The 23,420-nt window shown below is 34.7% G+C and overlaps 3 protein-coding genes across 7 annotated transcripts; 1 reads left to right on the top strand and 2 right to left on the bottom strand.

Moving 5' to 3' along the window:
- Positions 1-101: 101 nt before the first annotated feature.
- Positions 102-4,447, bottom strand: LOC136339617 (uncharacterized). 2 transcript variants are annotated; one of them, XM_066283025.1, is made up of 4 exons: positions 4,254-4,447; positions 2,178-2,309; positions 1,827-2,121; positions 102-1,766 (listed from the first exon to the last, which is right to left on the bottom strand). In XM_066283025.1, the coding sequence occupies exons 1-4, from the start codon at positions 4,299-4,301 to the stop codon at positions 1,066-1,068; spliced, it is 1,176 nt and encodes a 391-aa protein (XP_066139122.1). In that variant the 5' UTR covers positions 4,302-4,447; the 3' UTR covers positions 102-1,065. The 2 variants fall into 2 exon arrangements, with proteins under 2 accessions (XP_066139122.1, XP_066139121.1); XM_066283024.1 differs by having other exon boundaries at positions 102-2,121.
- LOC136339633 (uncharacterized) lies at positions 413-924 on the top strand. Its single transcript, XM_066283050.1, has 2 exons — positions 413-540; positions 600-924. The coding sequence occupies exons 1-2, from the start codon at positions 449-451 to the stop codon at positions 922-924; spliced, it is 417 nt and encodes a 138-aa protein (XP_066139147.1). The 5' UTR covers positions 413-448.
- Positions 4,448-9,634: 5,187 nt separating the features above from the next.
- LOC136339619 (uncharacterized) lies at positions 9,635-22,006 on the bottom strand. 4 transcript variants are annotated; one of them, XM_066283027.1, is made up of 9 exons: positions 21,882-22,006; positions 20,207-20,461; positions 20,006-20,152; positions 14,267-14,428; positions 14,035-14,220; positions 13,570-13,803; positions 11,618-11,838; positions 11,485-11,536; positions 9,635-10,076 (listed from the first exon to the last, which is right to left on the bottom strand). In XM_066283027.1, the coding sequence occupies exons 2-8, from the start codon at positions 20,391-20,393 to the stop codon at positions 11,486-11,488; spliced, it is 1,188 nt and encodes a 395-aa protein (XP_066139124.1). In that variant the 5' UTR covers positions 20,394-20,461; positions 21,882-22,006; the 3' UTR covers positions 9,635-10,076; position 11,485. The 4 variants fall into 4 exon arrangements, with proteins under 4 accessions (XP_066139124.1, XP_066139123.1, XP_066139125.1 ...); XM_066283026.1 differs by lacking the exon at positions 11,485-11,536; XM_066283028.1 differs by lacking the exon at positions 11,485-11,536 and having other exon boundaries at positions 13,651-13,803.
- Positions 22,007-23,420: the final 1,414 nt, after the last annotated feature.

Below are 23,420 nucleotides of genomic sequence, written 5' to 3'. Positions count from 1 at the left end.
TATCTACAATTCTTTGATCTTGAATTAAAAAAAATTAATGTTTAATGTACATTTTCAATTTTATTTGACAATTTACGAACGATAATATCATGTGTGTCGTTTTTTAATATCAAGAAACAAAAATAGTCGAAAATATTGAAGGGATGCTTTAATTTGCTTTGGGAGTATATTAAAATACCGACATTCACAGTTATTAACACTTCACGGTAAAAGACACTTCATGGGTCCACATTCAACAATACTTTAATCTGTCTCCAGATTACCTTCACCTTTGCTAAACGTTTTGTTTTCTGAACTCGTTTTGTAGAAGTTCCAGTAACCGATCAAATAATTGGTTTTAACTCAACTGACGCCAGCATCCCATTGATACAAAGAGATTGTCAATCTTTTTCAAACGTTTCCAGAACTTCAGAAATAGAAAATGATAATCTATTTGTAATGCCTGAAAATGGGATTCCCAGACTGCCTAAAGGATTTCGATTCGACCGCTCGGAAGTGTTACATCTTTTACCAAGAGTCTAGAGGAGTTCCCAGAAATAAGTATATAACTGCTTGTGTAGCTCCATAATTCCCCATTGTCTTTTTAAATAATTTTCCAGAGAAATATCGTTTGTTACTCTTGTAACATCTTTCTCCACTCAAGCCTACAGAGCAATCAGTACCATACTAGTGATGCTACCGAATTTGATACCCTTGGTCGATGGGATTGTTTACTTTATACGTTTTGTCCTGGATAAAATGATAGACATAATGCAAACCGAGGACCACAAGGAGAGTGTTATTAAAATTGCAATTTTACTTGGGGAGTTGATCATCATCAACTTCATAATTTTCATAATTTTGAATTTCTTTTTCGTGCCCGTTTCCGTGCTGACGGCAAAGCTTATCAGCAAATTGTCTAGTTGCCTTGTGGCCGGGAGTTAACTTTAGGGATAAATGATTTGATAATAAATTTATAGAAGCATTTGAGGTATTTTATTGGACACATTTGCGTTTTTTGTCCGTTCTCTCTGAATTTTTACTGAAACGAAATTAAAAAAAAAAACAAAATTTGTTCTGTAGTCCTCACTCAGCTTTTGAATGGCTTCCGTGGGAATAATGACCACCTTCCTCCATGTTCTTATAGTTAAATTTCTTGGTGTAAAGTCGTGTGACAAGCCAACATACCACTAAAGGAACGCACGTAAATGGAATCACGGCCACAGTTCCCACACTATTACAAACAACTCCAAACAAGATAGGAGTTGTAAGATTTGCAGCAATGGCAGCCAAAGGTTGTATTTGCTCAAGAGCCTCATTCTTCCTTTGGGAAATTAGATCCTTCAACAAATTCATGTTTAGAGTCTTCAGCAGTACAAATGGGATTAAAAGTAGCATGAAAAATTTATAACTTGGTGCATAACAGAGCAGAAGTGATAAAAGGGCGATCAGACAGAAAGTCCACTCTATCGAATATTTTGAGCGAATCTTTAAGATGTCGAGATACCACGATGAAATAAACACTATACTGTTCATATAAGCAACGGTGCAGTCCTTAGCAATGATACTTAAGAGTTCGTAATTGCGAGTTAAAATATGTTTGAACTGAACGAAGAATTCAGTGATGCTGGCAACGAATAGGAATTTGAGAAGAAGTAAGTCCCAATTAAGCTTTAAATCGGAATCCTGTAGCTGCTGGAAAATTTCCGGTACTTTGCTCCTTATTGTCCTCATCAAGGATTCATCTGAAGCAATATGTTCGCAGGGCACTTCACTTTCGTCAGAATCTACAGCAATCAAGAAAATTATGCAGATCAAGACTAAAACGGCTGCTCCTGCTTCCATACAATGAGGCGATTTTGTCAGTAAATATGCACCGATTACTGGCCCAAATACAAATCCTGACCCATGTAAGACTGACAAATTAATTGAGAGTGTTTCTCTAATTTTCAAGTTGGTCTCCTTTCCCAGTAAAAACTTGTAGCAAAGCTGTTTGGTCTGGTGTGTTAGCGAAAATATAAATCTTGCGATCATAAACATCCATAACTTATTGCTCATGATTGTTATTAAATGGCTAAAGAAGGCTATTGTGAGGATCACCATTAGTGCGCATTTCTTGCCGCGAGAACGAGTAAAGATTTGCTGTAAAATTGTAAACAGAAATGAAGTTAAAGCATTTAGAACAATGGTAAACTTGCCGTTACATAAGATGAGAGCAATTCTGCAACAGTCAGGCAAGTAACGAGGAATCCCTCGGATATGAAGCTTCCTCCCAGCATTTGAATGTAGACAAAATTGTAGTGGTAATGCAGCCCGAAACTGATAGATTCCTGCAATAAAATAAATATACAGTGTGTTCATTTAAAAACTTACTATTTCAGTCAATTTGGAACGAAAACGGATGCTGAAATGCGATTCGTGCAGCTACTCCAATTTCAGAGCCTTAAATGTCATCCTACGTCGATATGTACCTCATATCAAAGGGTATTTAAAATATGTTATTTTTATATAAATAATTTTAAAATTGATAGTTGTTTTCAAGAAATAAAAGAAAATAATTCTTTACAAGAATAAACAAACTAGCCGGAACTCGGTTAGATTTGAATATTATTCTTTAGTGACTGATAAATAATTTATAATGTGCGAATAATGAATTTCGTTGACAAACTGCAGTGGTATTCAATGAGAGCCATCCTGACAAATATGTTTATCAGGTTTATATCAGTCAACTATTGGAAAAATTTAGAATGGCTGGATCTATAATGGACGTAAAACGAAGTAGTCAAAGGGTGTAAGTTGAAGACGCTTAAATCGAAGTGCTAAGACACTTTGAAGCTGAACTAAGTACGTTATTGAAAAAAATGTCCCATGAAACCGGTATTTAATTACATTCAGTGTACAAAATAATCCAAAAATGATAAATTGATGATGGATTGGTAAGGAAGGTCTTCCTTACTAATACACCAACAATAGAATGACCGGCATGATCTCCTGACTTAACGCCGTCTGATTTTTTCCTTTAAGAGTACCTCAAATCTGTTTTTTACAAAACTGTTTCGCGAAATATTAATTATTAAAAAAATTTATCACTGTAGAATGTCGAAAGATGACAAAAAAATTGCCAGATGATGTCGAGAGCAGGGCGAAAAAGATTATACATTTATTCAGAAAATAATGGTCAAGTATTTCAACATTTAATTCATTAATTTTTAAGTTTATAATTTTTTTAAGAATATTTCCTGTTTTTTGTCGAAAAGCCATTGAGTTCGATATTAAAAAATTGAATGAAAAAGGTACAATTCATTATTTACAAATTTCTCGAAATGAGTGTTATCAATTTTAGAATTATTTACATCAAAATAATACTTCTTAAATGTTCTTTAATATGAGGTATACAAGGTGAGTCGGGAGGATCGTGCCAAACTTCAGGAGCCTGTTGTACATGAAAAATAAGTGTAAAAAAACTCAAATGTTGTTATCCGATTTTCGTTTGTTTACAAGTTATAGCGTAAATAAAATTAAAACATAAAATTTTAAAAAATTATAAATTTCATAAGAAATTCCATAAATTAACGTTTGGATATCATAGTAAATGTTCAAAAATATTGCCATTAACTTTTAAACATTTTCGGCTTCGTCTATGAAGAGCATTCGTTGCGCTCCTGATTGTTTCATGTCTTTCTTTAATAGCAGCTGCAGCATTTCTAATGCGTTGAATTAGTGCATCTTGAGTGTCCAATTTTACTCTGTACACTTCAGTTTTAAACCAACCCCACAAACAATAGTCTAGTGGTGTGAGGTCTGGAGACCTTGGAGGCCAACTAATAGGGCCACCACGCCCAATCCAACGTCTAGGTACGTTTATGGTAAATAGAATTCTAGTTAAAAAAATTTATTTACGCTATAACTTGTAAACAAACGAAAATCGGATAACAACATTTGAGTTTTTTTACATTTATTTTTCATGTACAACACGCTCCTGAAGTTTGGCACGATCCTCCCGACTCACCCTGTATATTGAGATAGGATGGCATTTAAAATATTGAACTTGAAATAGCTGGTGGCGAATAGATGTGCGTAAAATTAATATTGCTGCTTTCAAAAACGTTTCTCTTTATAATTTTTGAAATCTCCACAAACCGGATTTCGGCAACTATTTTATTCTAAACTTATTGAAATGATAAATTTTTAAGTAAATACACTGTATAAGATGTAGACTAGCATTAGAAAAGTTTATGCTTCTATAATAGAGTGACAATACATCATTAACTTACAAGAGCGGTAATAATTTGCAGATTTCTTATAGATATTCGCTGATTCATATTTTACGCGTTGTTTGATTTCGTGTTAAAACTGTAATTTTACTTTCCTTTTTGATAACTCAGCTTTTGATGTAATCAACTAGAATTTTGAATAATTTCACATCCTATTCATGTGGTTTTAATAGTTTTTGACAAATTGTGATATTGATTCACTCAAATTTTGTACAATTAGATTGACACTTGACTTGTTTATCAAGTTATGAATCGAAAAGTACCAGGTGCAATTGATGTGAATTTTTTTCAAAACAGTCGCAAAACACATGAGAATATGATTTAAGCGTTCTAAATTTTCTTTAAGAATGGAGATCAGCGAACGCGATCTTCATGCTGTAATAAAAGAAGAAAGAACCAAAGAGTTCACGCTAAAAAATGTCTTCGCATCTTGTCTAAGAAAATCACTGGAAGAAATTTTCGACAGTGCGTCCAAGTACATAACATTATAGAAGAAACATTGGGGTGATAGTCCACCAGGAGATGTGAATATGCATTTAGCGCAATGAAGCCGCTAAAAACAGGGCTAGAGGTAGCTATCCAAAACGAAGGAGCCATTATGGGAATCTCGGAAATCATTAGAGATATGAGGACATTTGCATTATGGCAAAGTTGCGTATTTTTATGCTGAATAAAATGCCGTTTAAAAACCCGAAATTCTGATATTTAGATTTTGCTTCCTTCTGAAGTTATTTCTATAAATATCATAAAGCAGATGACAGATTATTAGATCTTCGGGCGCTCGCTAATTAAAAACTCGCTAAATTATTACATATTCTTAATCTAGAATTGCAAATTTTTAGAATAAGAATATAGCGAACTTGGCGATGTAACAAATATAAACTATATAAAATCCATATAAGTCATGCACTCAGGCCGAGTGACAACATTAGAAAATTGAATTTTTGTCACTGGCTTTAAAATAAAATTTCTGAAGATAAAAGCTTTTTGTCAAATATAATTTGGACCAATGAATGCTCGTTCTTGACGAACGGAATGTTTAACAGACATAATCAACACCATTTTCGATTGAAAATCCGAGACAAGATGTAGAAATTAAACCATAAGGGCGAGTGTCCGATAGAATTCTTGGCCCTATAATATATGACGGCACTTTGACATTCGAATGATACTTACAACTAATATTACGTCAAATTCTGGATCAATTTGACGATGAATCGTTGATTTTTCTTCCACAGTTATGATGCTAACATGATGGTGCTCCTCCACATAATGGACGAAAAGTAAATTATTCGAATAGGATTTTTCCAAATCTGTGGATCGAAAACCAGTGACCTGTGAGGTGGCCTGTTAGAAATCCTGACTTGAATTCCTTGGATTTCTTGCTGAGGCGATAAGTGATAAGAATTGTATTTATTAAACATCCCAGAAGTATCCACCTTCGCTTCGTCAGTCCAAATAAGGGTTAATTGAAAATTTATATCTTGGTTTCGATTCTCCAAAAACCATTTACAAAATCTCAACCTCCTAGTGGCGCCCCCTCGCGAAGTTGATGAATAAATCTTCTGCGGTAAGGTCGATAATGGTGTTTTTTAAGCGTTTTTAAAATCGTCGTTGTATTATTACCACTTCTTTCAGCAAGAGTCCGCAAGAATGTATTCGGATCTTCTAATACTGCTTCAACTGCATTTAATTCTCGAATTTCCTTTTCTTGACTTATGTTGTAATATTTCGGTTTGGACTTTTTAAAGCTTCCATAATTTATGAAATAATTTTTTATTGTAAATCTTGAGTAAAAAATTCTTGAAAATGTTGCACTCTGACCAAAAACTACTACGAGAAAGTTGGCACTTTAATCCAGGACATCTCAATTAACGGTTCGGCGGATATTAGAACAACAGCAACTATACCTTTACCAGACACAAAAAATGCAATTTTTGAAGCCTGAAGATTTGCCACGAAGACTTTAATTCTCCAAATCGCCTCTTGCTAAAATACATGAACAACCATAGTTTACTTCATTTTTGTTTTCAACTGATGAAGCTAGATTTAATCGAAGTGTCTCCAACATGCACAATACACATTTCCAGGCAGAGAAAAATCCGTATATTATGCGACCAAACAATTTCCAAGAAAGATTTGGAATTAATATATGGGGGAGGACTCATAAATGGCTTACTTATCGGACCTCATGTAATGTCTAGACGGTTAAATCGGCAAAGATTTTTACAATTTTTAACAGATATTTTGCCCGATTTATTAGAAAATTTTACACCAAATAATCGAGCCAACACTTTGTTTTTTTTTTGGACGGGGCACTCTGCCATAATTCACGAGCAGTATATAATTGGCTAAATGAAAAATTTACAAGACAATGGATAGGATGGTACGAAATGACCTGCAGGATCTCCAGATATAAACCCATGTGACTTTTTCCTATGTACATAAACAGTGTAGTTTATGCTACTCCGATAAATACAATCGAAGAGTTAGAAGAACGCGTAGAAAATGTTGCTATATCGCTTCAAAATAACCCAATAATGATGGTTACTTTGACCACCTTTTATGAATGATTTGAGTTGAAAATTTTTTGTATTTGTTTTATGTGTCCTTTTTTTATTAATTTGAAACTCTATTTATTCGACAATATGTACTTACTTTATAAGTAAATCTTGTATTAATATTTAAAAAATAAATCACCTATAATCGTAAACATTTCAGACGTTAAAAATTCGGTGTTGGTACAAAAACTTTCCAACATTTTTGTGATTGTTTCTGGAATGTGTAATATCGCTTGTTAGTGCCGCATAGTGAAATTTATCGAATGCCATTTTTAATTCTATCTTGATAATAACGGGTAATCGAAAAAAATATTTTAAGGAAAGCTGTTGGCCTTGAAAAATTCTACCACCTGTTAAAATGAATGTACTTTTTTCTGATACACCCAGTATATATAATATGTACATCTTGTCCAACCCGTCTACATGAAAGGCTACTAAAGGGAAGTTAGCAATAAAACGAGGACCTTGTGGGAGTCCTCACTTGTCCTTGCCGACTAAGCAGGTATATGGACATACTATGTATGTGTCGGACATTAAATGGTTCATAAGTTTTAGTATTATAGTATGAAAGTTAGCAATAAGATTACGGGCAAACAGTCAGAGCCATCCAGGGATGAAGCACTAGATTTCTACTACCGCCGCTACTAAATAGCCAAGTATAGGAAATTTCATTCTGGATTGAAGAATCTTGTGGGAACTAAGAAGGAAATGCAGAAAATAGGCAGTCGAGATACAGAAGGCAGAGAAGCGGTCAAGTAATAGTAAATTCGTTTCTTTTTCTTAATTTTGATAATATATTAATATTTCTCGAGCTCGGAAAATTTTATTCCAATCTATGCATGTTCTAAGATTAGAGGTACATACATATGTATCGATGCAATACGGGAGAGAAATCGTCATACCATTTCCGAGAAATTTATGTGCGATGGAGGAGCACTTTCTACTCCGAAAATAGCTTCCGGCGCTTGAATGGCATAGTACTCCCTCGTTCAAAAACTCACCCCCCGTACTACGACAATCCGTACCTATAAGACAGTGTCTCTTTTATCCTCGTCTACGCGCAATATTTCCTCTTGAGTTGTGCATGATCTAAGAAACTTACCAACAAGACTGATATAAATCTTGCAAATACACCATACAAAGTTTCACTTAATCACTAAACTTGTCTATCATCTTGTTCGTGCACAATACCCCAGACCTTCAGTGTTTTGCAAGATTGCCAACTCAAATTCAATCAATGAAAAACATCAGACCCCATAACTACCCCCATCGTACTTGACAATGCTGAAATGTGTATATAAGACTGGCAACAACACTCTTTGTGTAGACCAGACTTAAGAGAGCGGAAGTTTCTACATGTGTGTTCGTGTGAAAACTTGCCACCTCCAATATTGTAAAAACGGAGATACATATTAAAATACTGAGTAAGGTGGTTTTCCAAGTTGCAATGGAGAACATTTTTGACGTTATTTACCTAAACCTAATTTCAATCCCTTGTCGCCCCGCTATCCACATTTGAAAATTTTAAATGGCACTGGACTTAACTGGCATTTTAACTAGCATTAAGTGGCACTCCTATAGAGTGGCACCTCATATTAAAGTTAATTAAATATACAAAATATCGATACATTAAGAAACTCGATTTGTTAAAACATTTTTTCAAAAATCAAAAAATAACGTTTTTAGCCTTAGAATTTTGTCACATTGAAGTCACGAAATTTTCAATATTATTTCCATTTTATCTTAAACTTAAATACAATCGGCTTTCGAATTTCTGTCGATCCCTTAAGAAAAGTGTCTTTAATATATTTTTTTTTTCATACACTTTAACATTCTGCAGTTAGACAATTTTTTAGTTCATCAATCACATCTTCAGAATCTATATATTGATTTAAGATGATCCCTAAAGGAAAAAACCAAAAGACGTTAAATTAAGCTGCCTCGGGACCATTCAATTGCTCCTTTTCTACCAGTTCATATATTTAGAAATGGGCCTTTAAACCATTGTCGCACCTGCATTATATAATGTGGCGATGCCCCGTCTTATTGAAAATGCTAAATATTTTCACTCAGGAGATAATCGCCATTTTGTGATCTACTTGCGTTGCTATGGCCCCTGTTACAAGATGATTAATTAACTTTTGTAACATATTGAGGTATACTTCACCATCAAAGTTATCATCGATGAATAATAGTCCAGTTACAGCATATTCCATACTCCAACTCATACATTACCCTTTTGAGATCACTGAGTATGGTTTTCCTGACAAATAAGAGCATTTTCGTTGCACCAATAACGACAATTATGCATAGTAACAAAACCATTTAAATAAATTGTGCACTCATCGGGAAAACAGATATTTTTAATCATTTGTGGAGTAGGAGTAATCAGTGCTGTGATGCCTTCACAAAACTCAATGCTGCGATCCGGATCATTCGCAACAAGTTCCCAATAAATTTGCATTTTTTATGACCGGAACTTATTGCATTTACATTTTTACATTATTTGGGGTGGTAAGTTTACAAATGAGCACACTGTATATTGACGATAAATCAAATTTTGGAGAGTTGAGTTAATCAACTCGGTGAGTACATGGGATCACAACTCATTCATATTAATGGGGCAACTCTTTTGAAAGCAAATTAATCATGATTTCACAGCTTATAGAACTTGACGTGTATGTTTTGAGTAGGGTGATTATGATTTTGAATATGCCTGTAAGTAAAAAGGGGAAACACATTATACTGAAAGATTTTACCGGAAATACCATGCAGTAAAATTCCAGAGCATGCCTTAGTAATAATAAATTACACACATGATTTATACGAATATTATTATTGTTTATTATCAGTTTTCAATTCACATGTTTTTTTCCATAGAACATGTGCAGACTGTGGATTTAATCAGTAGAATCCTACATTATTACTTCTCATTTGCATCCTTATGGAAACATAAAAAATCCTTAAGTCTACCCTGTTATACTCACCATCCCCAAGACAGATATTGACAGGTCTGTTAATAAATATTAAATGAAAATGACGACACATTTGTCATTTTCTCATTCTAAGATCGTGATACATACCCGCCAATCATCTGATATCTCAAAGACAGTGAGTTTTAGTCTATAAATTGTCAATTGGTTTATAAAATTATCAACACATTAACAACACTCACTACCTATGGGTATTGTTTCGAAGTCGAAGGTAAATTCTCTTCTTGAAAACTAGTCGTAGAATCTTCTTTTAATGCTAAGGGAGGCGCCTAAAAAGTATAATATTGGATGTATCAGTGTTTTTCAAATTATGGTTAGAACATTAAAATGAGAGAAAATTAATTTAAATGTGTATAAAAGTGTTTGCTGAGGTGTTTAATACCTAGAAAAAGCTAAAGTTATCGGCAGCTTAAACCAAAGATGGTGTTGCATAAGATCTGTTTCAACAAAGAAAAGAAAACCGATTCCGTACTGTCAGCAATGTGCGTTGTATATTGGTCGAGATTTCTTGAACAAATGGCTATCTATTTCTAACAATTCAGAACTGGTTTCTTCTCCTGTAGGAACAGAGCTATACAAATTTTTTAGCGAAGAATTCCAATAGAGCGTTCATTTTGTGCAGAAAAATATGAATATTATTACTGTAATGATCTCCTTTATTCAAAATCTCTGTACAGGATGTTCCAAATAGATTGTACCAAACTTAAAGAGGTTAACCAGGACATTAGGGTGAACTATTTTTATATAGATATACTTAGTGAAAAATTAATTGTTTTGGCTATAGAGTCATTTATGTTTAAAAACGTAATGTTAGCTCGTTGACACTAAAAAACTTCGATACTTAATTCATTTTTATTAAAGATGACGCAAAAAAATTAAAATACAAGTTCAAAATAACAACCTCCCACATGGTTGTAGCTGCACGAAAAGACAAGCTGCCATCACTTTTCCAAACAGCTTCTCTTGGGTACGTTACAGCAGTGGTGTGAGGGAGGATAAGCTACAGAAGTTTCATATACCAACAACTTAACGTGATCTCACAGGAAAAACTCCAACAGTTTTAAATCGGGATTTCGCGCAGACAACCTCATAGGTCCACCCTTTCCGATCCATTGTTCATATAAAATGCTAGTTTAGTAGATCATACATAGTACGGGCAAAATGTTTAGATGCACCACCATGTTGGAACCACATTCTTTTGTATATTTCCATACAGGTGTTTTAATAAACGTCCTTAATAAAACAGAGAAAACAGAAAATGTATTTATTTTGCTTTTATTCTATCCACCTAAGCTAAATATCGAAGTCTTCTGAAGAAAAATTACTTTAGAACCAAAACGGCTCATTTTTTACTAAGAATTTTTATGCAAAAATTATTCACCGCAATATCCCCTATAATGTAATTACGTTTAGAACAACATTTTTGAAACTCCCTGTATAAATATTTTATGATAAAGGTGAATAAAATAACATGGACATTAGGGTGTAGGTCACAATTTGCACAAATACAGGCCCATTGTATTCATCACAGACGATTCTCATCCTTTTTTACGCATAAAAACTCTAGTTTAAATTATGTCAAAAGTAGTAACAAGCAAAAGCAATAAGCATTTTTGAAAGCATCAGCAGAATACGCCAAAGCATTAAATAGATACCAAAAGAACAAATTCTTTACACCTTATAAAGCATAGGAAGTATTGGTATAACCACCCTTTGGAGTGTCTTCGGTCTGTAATAGAAAAGAGTGTTTTTGCTGTATGTGTTTTTATTTTATTTTTCACATTTCACATATTCTTTATTATTTTAATACCTGTTTGTCCTCCTCTAACGTAGGCAAAAGATCATCGGTCGAATGCGGACTGGGCGTAGGCGGCAGCCTATTGGCCGACATTGACAACGAGTTCATTTTCGACAATCTCCTTTGCATCTCCCTCTCTTCTTTTTGTTCCCTCTCTTGTTCATATCGCCTCGCACTATAGCTGCGCATTGAGCCGGCGCTGTGTATCGATGCTATACTCGGCCTTCTCGAACCTTCCATAACAAACATTATTACTCTAAATAAGCCTTTTTGTGTATCTATGAAGTATATCGATCACGAATAATAACATGAGTGTCGTTTTTTTTATCTATGCATTAGTGTATAAAATAAAATTTGACTCCTGGAAAAATAAACCGATTTTATAGTTAAATTTAGAAATACATAATATTGTTACAATCTCGATTGAGGCAAGAATGTGGGAAAATGTTGCAATGATTTACAGCTAGGCAAATGAAATGCTGGAGAAGTTTAGGGATTAGTCATGCCTAGATACTTTCAAAAAGACGCAAATCTATTAAAAATCCCATTTTTTAAAATGCATTTTAAAATACTAATATTTCTTAAGATTTGGAAGATCCCGATAGCGAGATCTAAAGAGGGATTTGGTGAAAACTCGTTATTGTTTTCTTTTCGGTGAAAAATAAACAGAGAGTGAATACGAGTTCGTGGGGGCAGATCAGGGACGTGCTATAATACTCATTTACAGTATTTACACTTATTATACATAATATTTGACAACACTCAACAAAAGGGTAGCAAATACACGACGAACTAACCATGCAGCCTAAAATGCAGCATTTTATGTATAAAAGCAAATACTACAAATCTATAAGTCTCAAAAAATATTTATGCCTCTGCCATCTTGCTCTGTTGTTAAGTACAAAAATGGCATATTTTTATTACGACAATTTCAATCCAATGGCGATTCATAGTTTGAACTTCTAAATTTTCAAAGAATACAAGTAGTGATTATATATATGTATATACATATTTAAAGAAATTTAGTTATATAGATGTATTTTAAGTCTTCCATATTCCCAAATTTTCAGAGCCCTAATCCCTACCAAATTCATTGGAATTTCAAATAAAGTCCGTACAGGTATCACTAGTTTAAGTGGAATCATACGGATTGTGTAACCGAAAGACCACATAAGGTTTAATATGCCTCCGACAGAGAACTGCAACGAAATGGACAGAATTGGTTCGGCTAACGTTCGATATTTAAATTAGTATTGATTTCGATGCCTTTCGTGGAATTGGAAATTTAAACAATATCAAAGCAAAAAGCAGCCCTGTAAATAAATTTAAAAAACGGTTAATCTATCAGTGCAACTTATATTAGTAAATATTCTAAAAGAGTGGGTGATCTTATAACTCTAAACTAACTCTGCGCACTTCAACCGTTAACTTCGCAACCTGTTTCCTTGGTCTTTATCAGATGTATGTTAAACCTTATGCGATCTTTCTCCCCTTTGTACAATCCGTATGTTTCCACTTGGGCTGATATCTGTAACGGTTAAAATTTGTGGAAAATATTGCAGCTGAAAACTCTTCAACTGCTTATGCGCGATAACCACGTTGTCAAATGGTCATTTATTTGGCTGTGAGAAATTTCCACGACAAAGTTAAACAAAGCATGTCAAAGCTTAAAAAATCCACTAAGTGTGACGAATGTGGAATACCAACGTTGGCAAGGTTAAGTAACAAAGCAGCACCCTTGTTAACCTGCCACTCTTGTTACTAGGAAAATAAGATCAGTAATAGTACCCGCTATTCTTAACTTGATATTTCTTTTGTAATGTGTTTGCCCCTCAGCCCCCGTAGGTACACAGTGAACTACAACACAGAGCGGTATTGCCAAAGTGCAAGAATTTCCTCTAAAGAAAAATCAGCGAATTAAAGTCGACATCACAACATTTTAGACATCATCTCTATATTAATACCGAGAGTCGAGCCTGCATTAGAGCCACCCACGACGTAATCGCAGTAAGACAAGAGCAAGATGGCGGCGGCTCGAGCCGCACCTGTGCGTGACTGCGGCACGGTAGACGAGCCTGTGCCATAGCGATGCAGCGTTGCTACGCTGCTGGCCCTGCGCGTCGACGAGCTGGCCGTGCGCCGAGTTGACATTTGCGATGTGGCACCAGCGCGCGCCAGGATAGGCAGTGGCAGAGAGCCTGTAAAAGACAAACACAATGGTGTGGACCGGAGCGGGATCAGCTCTGCCGGATTGTCTCGGTGTTGTGCTAGCTTCCACATAGCAGGCAACAATTAACAATCTATCGCTGATGATTGATGGATGTTACTGATTAAGTGAGTACTTTGTCGCATGAAAGTTTAGATATAGACACACAACGATAAGTACACTCTCCAAAATGCATAAAAAAAAGTTGACATAAGGGTCTCACCTGGATCGCTTGAAAACAGTATAGGTGGCGCTAGGTTGGCATTCCCGAAACGATGCCTGTGATGCCCAGACCCGTATAGGTTCTGATTAAACAAGTGTAGGACGAAACATATGAGGCCTGACAAAATCGCAATGCCTGAGAGGACTCCAGCAAACGTGGAGAAATCCTTAGTCATTACCTGAATATCTACATGAAGAATTACTAAACGTTTGTGTATTTAGATTTATTTTACCTTCAGCGCAGAAGACTCGCTTCGATGGTTTTTGTAGCACGACCAAATGGTAGCCGGGCTGGCATTGACAAATGGCATTGTGGTGTATTTGGATACACAAGGCGTGTTGGTCCGAATATGTACAAACCTCGTGGTCGTAGCACTGGTCTCCCAGTTTTTTAGCTAGATGAAGAAAAAATGGCATATTCAACTCGAGACTTGTCTAATGAAGTGGACACCTTTTACATACAATGGAAATTGAGGCAATTGTTGACCGTGTCAAGGCAGAGTTAGACAATTAAAAGTCGAATTAGTTATTATATTAGCAGGTTGGGAATTGACTTATCGTAAAGTTACATTATGAAAGACTGTGGGTCTTATTTCATTACTGCAACCAAGTCAAAAATCATCGACAGCACAGGGACCACTACCTAAATCAAATGCTCAGTTAATACGGAAGCTATAGGAGTTATACGCACCGGACAGGGACTCACAACAATGACACTACAAAGCAATGCATTTTTCAATGCCCATTATTTGAAGAAAAAGAGAAACTCTAGAAGAGTTCGTTAACAATCTGACTTCAATAACCCCTATTAACGAAATGTTGAAAAACAAAACGAAGTGGGATCACAGTAGCAAGGACATTTCTGCAATAATCAAAGAAAAGGAACGATTGAAGCGGGTCGCTACTCAAGAAGGGCATTAGGACGACACAGAAGCCCATTAAAGATAAAAATCGTTGTAAACAGCAGAATTTTAACATCTCGTCGTCACTGAAGATACAGTAGTGAAAAAATGTAGAGCAACTTAAAAAAAAAGATATAATTACAGCTAAGTTAGTTGGACTCATTTCAATATAGGTTTAACATAAAGGCATCATATAAGGAAATACTTCATGGTCAAAGTATTTCCTTATATGATGCCTATATATTAAACCTATATTGAAATGAGTCCAACTAACTTAGCTGTAATTATATCATGTTTTTTGGAGTTGCTCTACATTTTTCCATTACTGTATATTTACCAGAGACGGGTTTGTTGAACGTTTGTTAGATATCCTGAGGTTTGTATTAAGTAGGAGCTTCGTTAAATCCCGCACTACTCGATCACCAAAACAACAGGTCAGAGGATCTTTCTGAATCATTTCCTCTTGAGAAAAAGCTTTCGTTACTGCTCTTTTGCATTTAATCTTTTTATTTCATATATTTTCTATTTCTGTCTCCGATCAATAAGGGACTTTGTTTTCTGCGTTGGGAACCATTTGTGTCCTTGTTAATAACGTTATACCCGTATTTTATTACCTTTGTAAGCTTTCTTCGTTGTTTATGGTCAACTACGCCAATATGTAAGCTGACATAAATATCGTCTAGTTTTCATTTAAATTTAAAAGTACCTTTCTTTTTTGTCAGTCTTATATTTTAACATGTATATGTGAGCATTCTTTGTTCATGCTGAAACAATTAATCAATTATCTGAAAATATCATGGGGTTCTGGCTTTAAATTCCTCCCAAAATAAGTGCTAGAAAATGGTAAAAGGGCTGTCATGAATCTCTTCGCATTTCTTGTTTATATTAAGACCATTAATTGGCATTATCTAAAAGTAGTACAGGCTTTTGGTACCAAACTCTTCTCCAGATTAGCATGGGAAGAGAGGGTTGTTTATAAATTCCTTTCGCGTAGGTGAGAATGACGTTTAGGGGTTTAGTACCCGCGGAAAAAAGGGTGGACAGCCCTTCCATGTTATCGGTTCTCTCACGAAGAAGGGATGTGTTCTGTGTATGGATACCGGGTTGTATCGGGATTTCATTTTCGGTTAACGGAGAATAAGGAAGTGCTCTGAGAATTGTGTTTTTTCTCTCTGCCCTTGAACCGTGAATCTTACATACATATATGAGTTAGTGTGGTAAGTACGTATCGTTCTCCAATATTTTCTATTTAATAACTCATCTAATCATATTGTTTTAAGCGAAAGTCATATTTGTGTTTCTTGTTTTTGTGCTTAAGTCTACGACATTCCAACTCTCACGTATTTGTAAATGAAATCATTTCGTATGTTTTCAATCTCGAGATCTCGTTTCGGTGATTTCTGCTAACGTCGCTCAAGAGTATTGTGTCTTCTTTTATTATTAACAAAGTCAGCTTTTGCTATCAAATCTTCTATTGAAAGACGTATATCGCTATATTTGGGGATATACAGTGATTGACATTAATCTTTGAACACAAAGTATACCTTTCACAGGCCTATATCTCGATAATTATTTGATATATTGTGTCATTTTAGTTCTTAAATTAGAAAGACAATATCAAAGTCTGAATCCTCCAAAATTTGAGCAAAATAAATTTTTTGGATTCGAATTTATTGAAGAATGTGTGAAATTGCAGCATAATGATGCGTTACATTGATCTGTGAACACGCTGATAGTGTTAAGAGTTTGCACGTGAGCCATGGGAACTTACGTGTTATAACTTGTTTCTGCTGATACTACTAGAAAGATTTAGCTAAAATTCATTATAGTTTTCATCGAGATTCAGAAAGATTTTTATATATGTATATACGCAAGTTCAGTAATGTCGCATAAAGGCCAACATACCCCCCTTGCAGTGCGTAAACTCGATTTTCGAATTTCGAATCACGATGAAGGTTTATCGGGTGGTCAAATAGTGAAATTATTAAATGTGAGACCAACCACTGTTTATGCAATCATACGTCGCTTCAAAACGGAAAATCGAATCCAATCATTTCATCAGAAAGGTCAACCGAAAAAGTTGACCGAAGTCGATAAACGTTGGATTAAGAGGGAAATAGAAAAAAATCCAAAAATGAGTGCACCCAAATTAGCTACAGAGTTATCATAGAGGAAAAAAGTGACAATTTCAGCTGTAACTGTTCGTAGGGCGATAAAAGAGATGGGGTACTTTTCGCGTACTGCTCGACGAAAACCCTACTTCAGTGCAGTGAATAAGGAAAAGCGGCTAAATTTTGTAATAAAACATCAGTTTGAGTCGAAAACTTTTTGGTATGATATGATTTTTACTGATGAATCCAAGTTTAACCTGTTTGGAAGTGATGACAAAGTAAAAATATGGCGCAAACCTAGTAGAGCACTAGACAGACAGCAAAAACTTGACCGCATCAGTAAAACATGCCGGTGGTAACATTAAGGTCTGGGGATGTTTTGCAGCGAGTGGCGTAGGTGTATTGCACTTTATTATAGGGAATATGGATACTGTAATATGCATTGATATTCTGAAAAAAAATCTACGACACAGTGTAGAAAAATTAGGGATCTTGAATAGATTTTGGTTCTACCAGGATAATGTTCCCAAGCATAAAGCTTACCGTACGCGAGAATGGCTCTTATACAACTGCCCAAAAGTGATCGAAACGCCACCCCAGTCCCCAGATCTTAATTCCATTGAGCACCTGTGAGAATATTTGCACAAGAAAGTTCGTAAGAAGCCGGTGTCAAGCTGGAAAGAACTGCAAGAGAGTCTGAAAAAGGAATGGGAAAAAATACCACTTGATTATTTGGAAAAGGTAGTTCCTTCTATGCCACGAAGATTGGGAGCAGTCGTAGACGCTAAGGGTGGTCACACCAAATACTAAATAAACCATCACTATGCATTCAAAAGGATATTTTCCAGTATTTCGGGAGTGCTCAAAGATTGATGTAACATTTATATTTGTATGTTTTGAGTTCATGTTAACCAAGACTGTTTTTAAGTTTTTCATTACGGGTTTTTGTGTTATATTTATGTTAATAAGATTCCTAATGTTAATAAAAAAAATAATATACCTGAAGAACTTTCATAAAGAAAGTGATACGGGGTTGGTTATTAATTCATTTAAGGCAAAAGCAATAAATCTGCTATCTTACAAGGGTGGTGTTACGTCTTATCCTTGGACACATGTGGTATGTCACGGACACCTATGAGTGTCCCCTTGGAGATGGACTAAACTTGTACTAGTTAAAGTAGATCGTTGCCTTAAAAGATAAAGAGGGTCTGTTTTATTAAATGGGGTGTGAAGAGGAATGACTGATGGATGTAAGCGTGGGAAGAATGTGGATGGTATAGCGGCTTTTGAAGAAAAACAGAGACATGGAAATGACTCTGACATCCCGCAAGAGGCATTCCATTCCCAATCGCGGTCGAATAAAGAAGTCTGGCGTAAATTTGTGTTTTTTTTATTTTTTTTTAAGAAGGAAATATTCTTTCTGACATACCCATAACAAATATTTCTTTTCTCTTTTTTCTCTGTGTATATTTACTACAAATATAAGTAATCAAAAATTAACGTCACTCACTGTATGTATCTACAGCAAGCGATATCAAATCTACCTCATTTGATGACTATTATACCATCGTCTTTAATAATGCTAGAGAATATAGATGGTAGCATCATCTCTAGAGTCGCGAACTTATTATTATCAAACTTTGCCAGTTTCTATTTGATTTGCTTGCGACGATAAAGTCGATGCCTTTCTTGTTTCATAAATAGATTTCCTGGAACTATTAGCGTTTATGGTTAAAACTTTTCACATATATGAAATAGTTTGCTTTATGATTATTTGAGATTTTGAATTCTTCGTTTAAGTTTTATTCCTTTATTCTTTGTCTCGTTCTTTTGGGTTTGTTTGTTTGAGCTTGACCTTAATTCATGCAACATACTTTCCAGCGTCCTTGTAGAGAGAACAAATTAAACTTCTTGGTTTTTGTCGATTTTAGTAAAATATCAAATTCCTGTTCGCATTTCTTATCGTTTTATGTCCGGTTGTCCAATAGGTCCAGCATTCTCCCTCCATGATTGTTTCATTTTTTCAGTATCATACTTTCATGACTATAATACTTCACCTAGAGTACTTGTCAGGTGAGGAGGATTCTTCTGTTTTATAGCTATTTCAGTCTATTTGGATTTTTTTTTGACTTTTAAGGTCACGTGCTAGTACTACTGGTAGTTTAACAAATCCGATATATACCTTGTTTTTGCTTTAGTATAATGAGAACCAAAAACCACGTTAACCACGATGTGTAACAAAATAATTATTAATGCAATGTTAACTTTACGGTCAAGCTAATTTTCATAAAACCAAAGAATCTGACCTACACTGGGATTCTATTTAAGTGGTTTTCTAGAATATTTGCTGAGTAGAAGTTAGCAGCATATTAATAATTTGGTCTTTAATGAGTTATTGCGCACAATTTCCTTAATCAAATAAAAAAAACCCTTGAATTGGTAATTCACAGTTTCTTTTTTTAGCAAAAAGTAGTGCCGAATTTAAAGTCACTACTATTCAGTGCTACATTCAGATTCATTTTGCTTTACCAAGAAGGGTATATTTTAAGGAATGTGCTACTGTTTCTCAATATATTCTTTTCGTAACATACATGGAGTCTTTGGTGCATGACAAATATCCATATTGGAATAACGAAAACGTTTATAAAATGTATCCAATTAATCTTTAGATGTTCGTAATAGGGAATAATGACAGGTACACGTGCAGAGAATAATTAATTTAACTGTTTCAGTATATTGGCCTACTGCCAAGACCGTGCAGAAGGCCTGAATAGGGCCTGCGGTTCGATTAATGCTGTAATGCAGATATAGAAGTAAAGTTTTTCCTAAACTTTACACTAGTCGTTAAAATCAAGTAAAAAATCACTGATGGTTGCTTTAAATCAGACACAAGACTAATTTTGACAAAGTCGAAATCGGCAAAAATAATTTGAAAAAAGCTTTATCGGAGTCAACTTACGTTTATTACAGCCTGTGTAAGGGTTGCTAAGTTTGACTGGATACTTCTTCTCGCATTCACAAGAGTTGGTAATAGGGTTGCAGTAGACGTGCTGCAGCCTCGAGCTGCAAGTAAATTCGCATGGGGCACCGACGTACAGGCCTTTTTCTAAAATAACAAAAATACCTGTGAAAAAGCAGTTTTCGCTCAAAGAACCCGTACCATCGGTAACATTGACTGGAGGAGCCTCCTCTTCTTCCCGCTTATCATCAGTGGCCAACGACAAGTCGTCGTAGTCGTCATCAGACTTGTAATTCTTGGTGGGAACGAAACGTTGCCCACCAGTAAAGGGCACGACAGGCAAATATAAAATCAACAACATAGACAGGACTAAGGCGAGGTTTCTCATCTCTTGGGAGTGATGGTGACTTCGTAGTGTGGATTAATGGCACTCGATATCATTATTGTTACCAAATTCTGGAAAAGAAACATGAAATTAAGTATAAAAAATGTTAAAGAAGTATAATGCCAAGGCTAAAATAAAAATTTTACATAGCTGATAAGGTTGGTCCAGTAGGTCAACTACATATGTATATATATCCGTATTTCGTAATATCCTGCAGATAATTGAATGTTAATTAGCTGTGAACACTTCAACTGACGGATGATAACATTCTCGGAGCTTCCCAGTTTTGTGTTTATTATTACAACACTATTGAAGTAAATTACAATTTTTTCCCAATTACGAATTGCTCTAAGAGAAATTGAGGAAAAAAGCTGTATCAATTTTTTTACATTTTATTGTAATTTTGTGAAATATTTCTCCACATTTTACATCTTGTTCATTTCTTAATTTTAAATAAATTTTCACAATTTAACCAAATTCCTTTGGACATACCAGCATGTTGATAAACTTATCAATTGTTTCTAAAAACATCCGAAGTTTTTCAAAACGTGTATATATTCTTTTAATGATATCTTTACCCAGAAACTTGAAGAATTTGCCTCAGGATGCTCTAGATTACTCATAATCTTCAAAATAACCTCCGCCAGTAAATTCTGCGTAATTTAGATATTTCAACCAGTTTATCACTTTAAGGACACTTCAAGATGTTTCGAAATTAAAATGTATATTTAAAAAATCAACTCAGAACATTCTACTTTGTCTGAATAACCAAAACATTTCCTTCAGGTTATTCCACATAAAGAATTTACCATCTGGTCAATCTAAGAAGCTAAGAATTTCAAAAAACTTCTCTCAAAATACTGCTCAAATCTGATAAAAAATTTTAAATCTTCCATCTAGACGTTCTGATTTTTTAGAAACTACGAATAATCAAAACACAGTTTCGGTGCTCTTGGAATAGTTTCACAAATCTTTCAAATTGGAGAAATTTCTTATCTGGCAATTACTGATTACTGAGAAATTCCAAGAAAGTTCTCTGAGGTCATTGTCAGTTATGCTATAAAATTCCAGAAATCACTATGAACATAATTGCTGTGCACGAAACTAAAATACTGAAGTTTTTGGAAACGAAAAAATGAAATGGTAACCTATCATGCAACACCTAAATTTGTTTTCATCCAACAAATTAGCAATTTGAAGAAATTGAAATCAGAAGTGTACTGGACATCTACTGGAAGAGAAAAATGTCGGCGGTTTCGAAACAAGTGTATCATGCATTAAGGGGCTGGGTGTTCCCCACAGTTTTTCCTCCAGTTATACATAATCACACAAAATACACAAAATCGAGTCTATCCCCAAAAACAAACGATCAATATACCGGATAGTCGAATAAATTATAATAATGACCGCCAAGGCTGTAATTCATAAAGTTTATGAGGGTGTGGCGTGCAAGACAAGCGTTGCGACTATTTAACAACGACAAATACTTACAAGCCGTATAAATGTTTATGTTAATAAATTTATTGGCGTAGAATTTCGCACGAAACTGTACGGGAATAAGGCCGTCGCGACGCTCAGAATGCGTGGCGTCGCGCGCTTTGGAAGGGACGAAATCGGACCCACTATAGGGGTTAGTCGTGAAATTGGGACGAGAATGACGTCAACTGCAAGAAGCTATTGAGAACTTTGGAAACTAAATATATTCATGACTGTAAGACATTTTTGAAAAGATGTAAGATTATTTTTGTAAAATAGTTAGAATCTATCAAATATCTAAAGATGCATGTGAGAGTAAATTTTTCTTAGTGAAAACTTTCATTAAGCTCACCATGAAATGAAAAGAGAAGTGAAATTTTCAAAGGTTAAAGGGTCTCTATAGTAGGTCTTACCCCACAAAGCATATAGTAGAAGTTCATGGAGTTTGCGCCCAGTTACGCATATGTGCCAATTTCGTTATTTGGGCTATACGTTACTGCTACTATCATGATATTTTTGACACAGTCTGGGCACTAAGAATATAAGAATGATCGATTTCATTAGTCTTCTTTATAACGAAGGGAGTTATATAAGGACGTTAAGTCGATTAATACTCTAGAAGCAAGGCCCTAATTAATGAATTCTGGGAAGTAGTTTGTGAAAAAGATTTCAAAATGATTTCGAGCATTTCCGATCATTGAGAAATTTGAACAATTCATTGTGAATGTGAAAAGCAGGGAAGGTGCTACAATTCCATTATCAATACAAGTAATTAATCATATTTGTCCTTATTTGAACCTACTAGATCAGATGGGCATTATTTAAGAATGTGGTATCAATATCATAAATATATTTCAACCGTGATAAATTATAGTACTGTTAAATGAACATTCGGCGTCCCTAAAATTGAATTATTTATCCCAAATAATTATCTTGCTGACCTAAATAAACATCATAAACTTTTTCACATAACGCTATTCTTTGCCTAAGTGAAAACATTGAACATTTTTATACATGGTGTATCATAAACATGCCGACAAACTTTCAGAGGATGTAGAGCTCATAAAAACAAAGATTGAACAAGATTGAGTCCTAAATCGCTTCATTTCTAAGATGTAGTGTTTAATTTCTTATTTTTTAAAATATTTTTAAAATGTTTTAAAAGCGAGTTAGGCTAAGGATATGAAATTAAGGACTCGCTATGGCGGGATGAATGTGTATTTTCTGGAGTAAACAGGATATTTCCATCTACACCAGTGGCGTCCGCGCAGCCATTCAATGGGATGTTGTTAATGAAAAAAAAATTTACGCCATCGACTTTTTTAATACGAATATAATTTTTTAATATTCTATCAATTCTTAATCAAAAAAGGTCTTTTAGTATTTTGTTCCTCAAATAAACGTTATTAAAATAAAAAATAATATCTCATTCCAGTACCCACAAAAAACTGATGGGTTTCCAAGTAGGATTTTTTAAATATCCTTAGGCGAAATTAATTTAATTTAATTTCATCCCAAAATAATGCTCTTTTTCCAAAATATGGATTTTCTGAA

The sequence above is a fragment of the Euwallacea fornicatus genome, chromosome 6 (assembly GCF_040115645.1).
Source record: "Euwallacea fornicatus isolate EFF26 chromosome 6, ASM4011564v1, whole genome shotgun sequence".
Classification (NCBI taxonomy): Eukaryota; Metazoa; Arthropoda; class Insecta; order Coleoptera; family Curculionidae; genus Euwallacea; species Euwallacea fornicatus.
The sequence above is the reverse complement of the archived record's forward strand: the minus strand, read 5'-3'. Positions and strand labels throughout refer to the sequence as shown.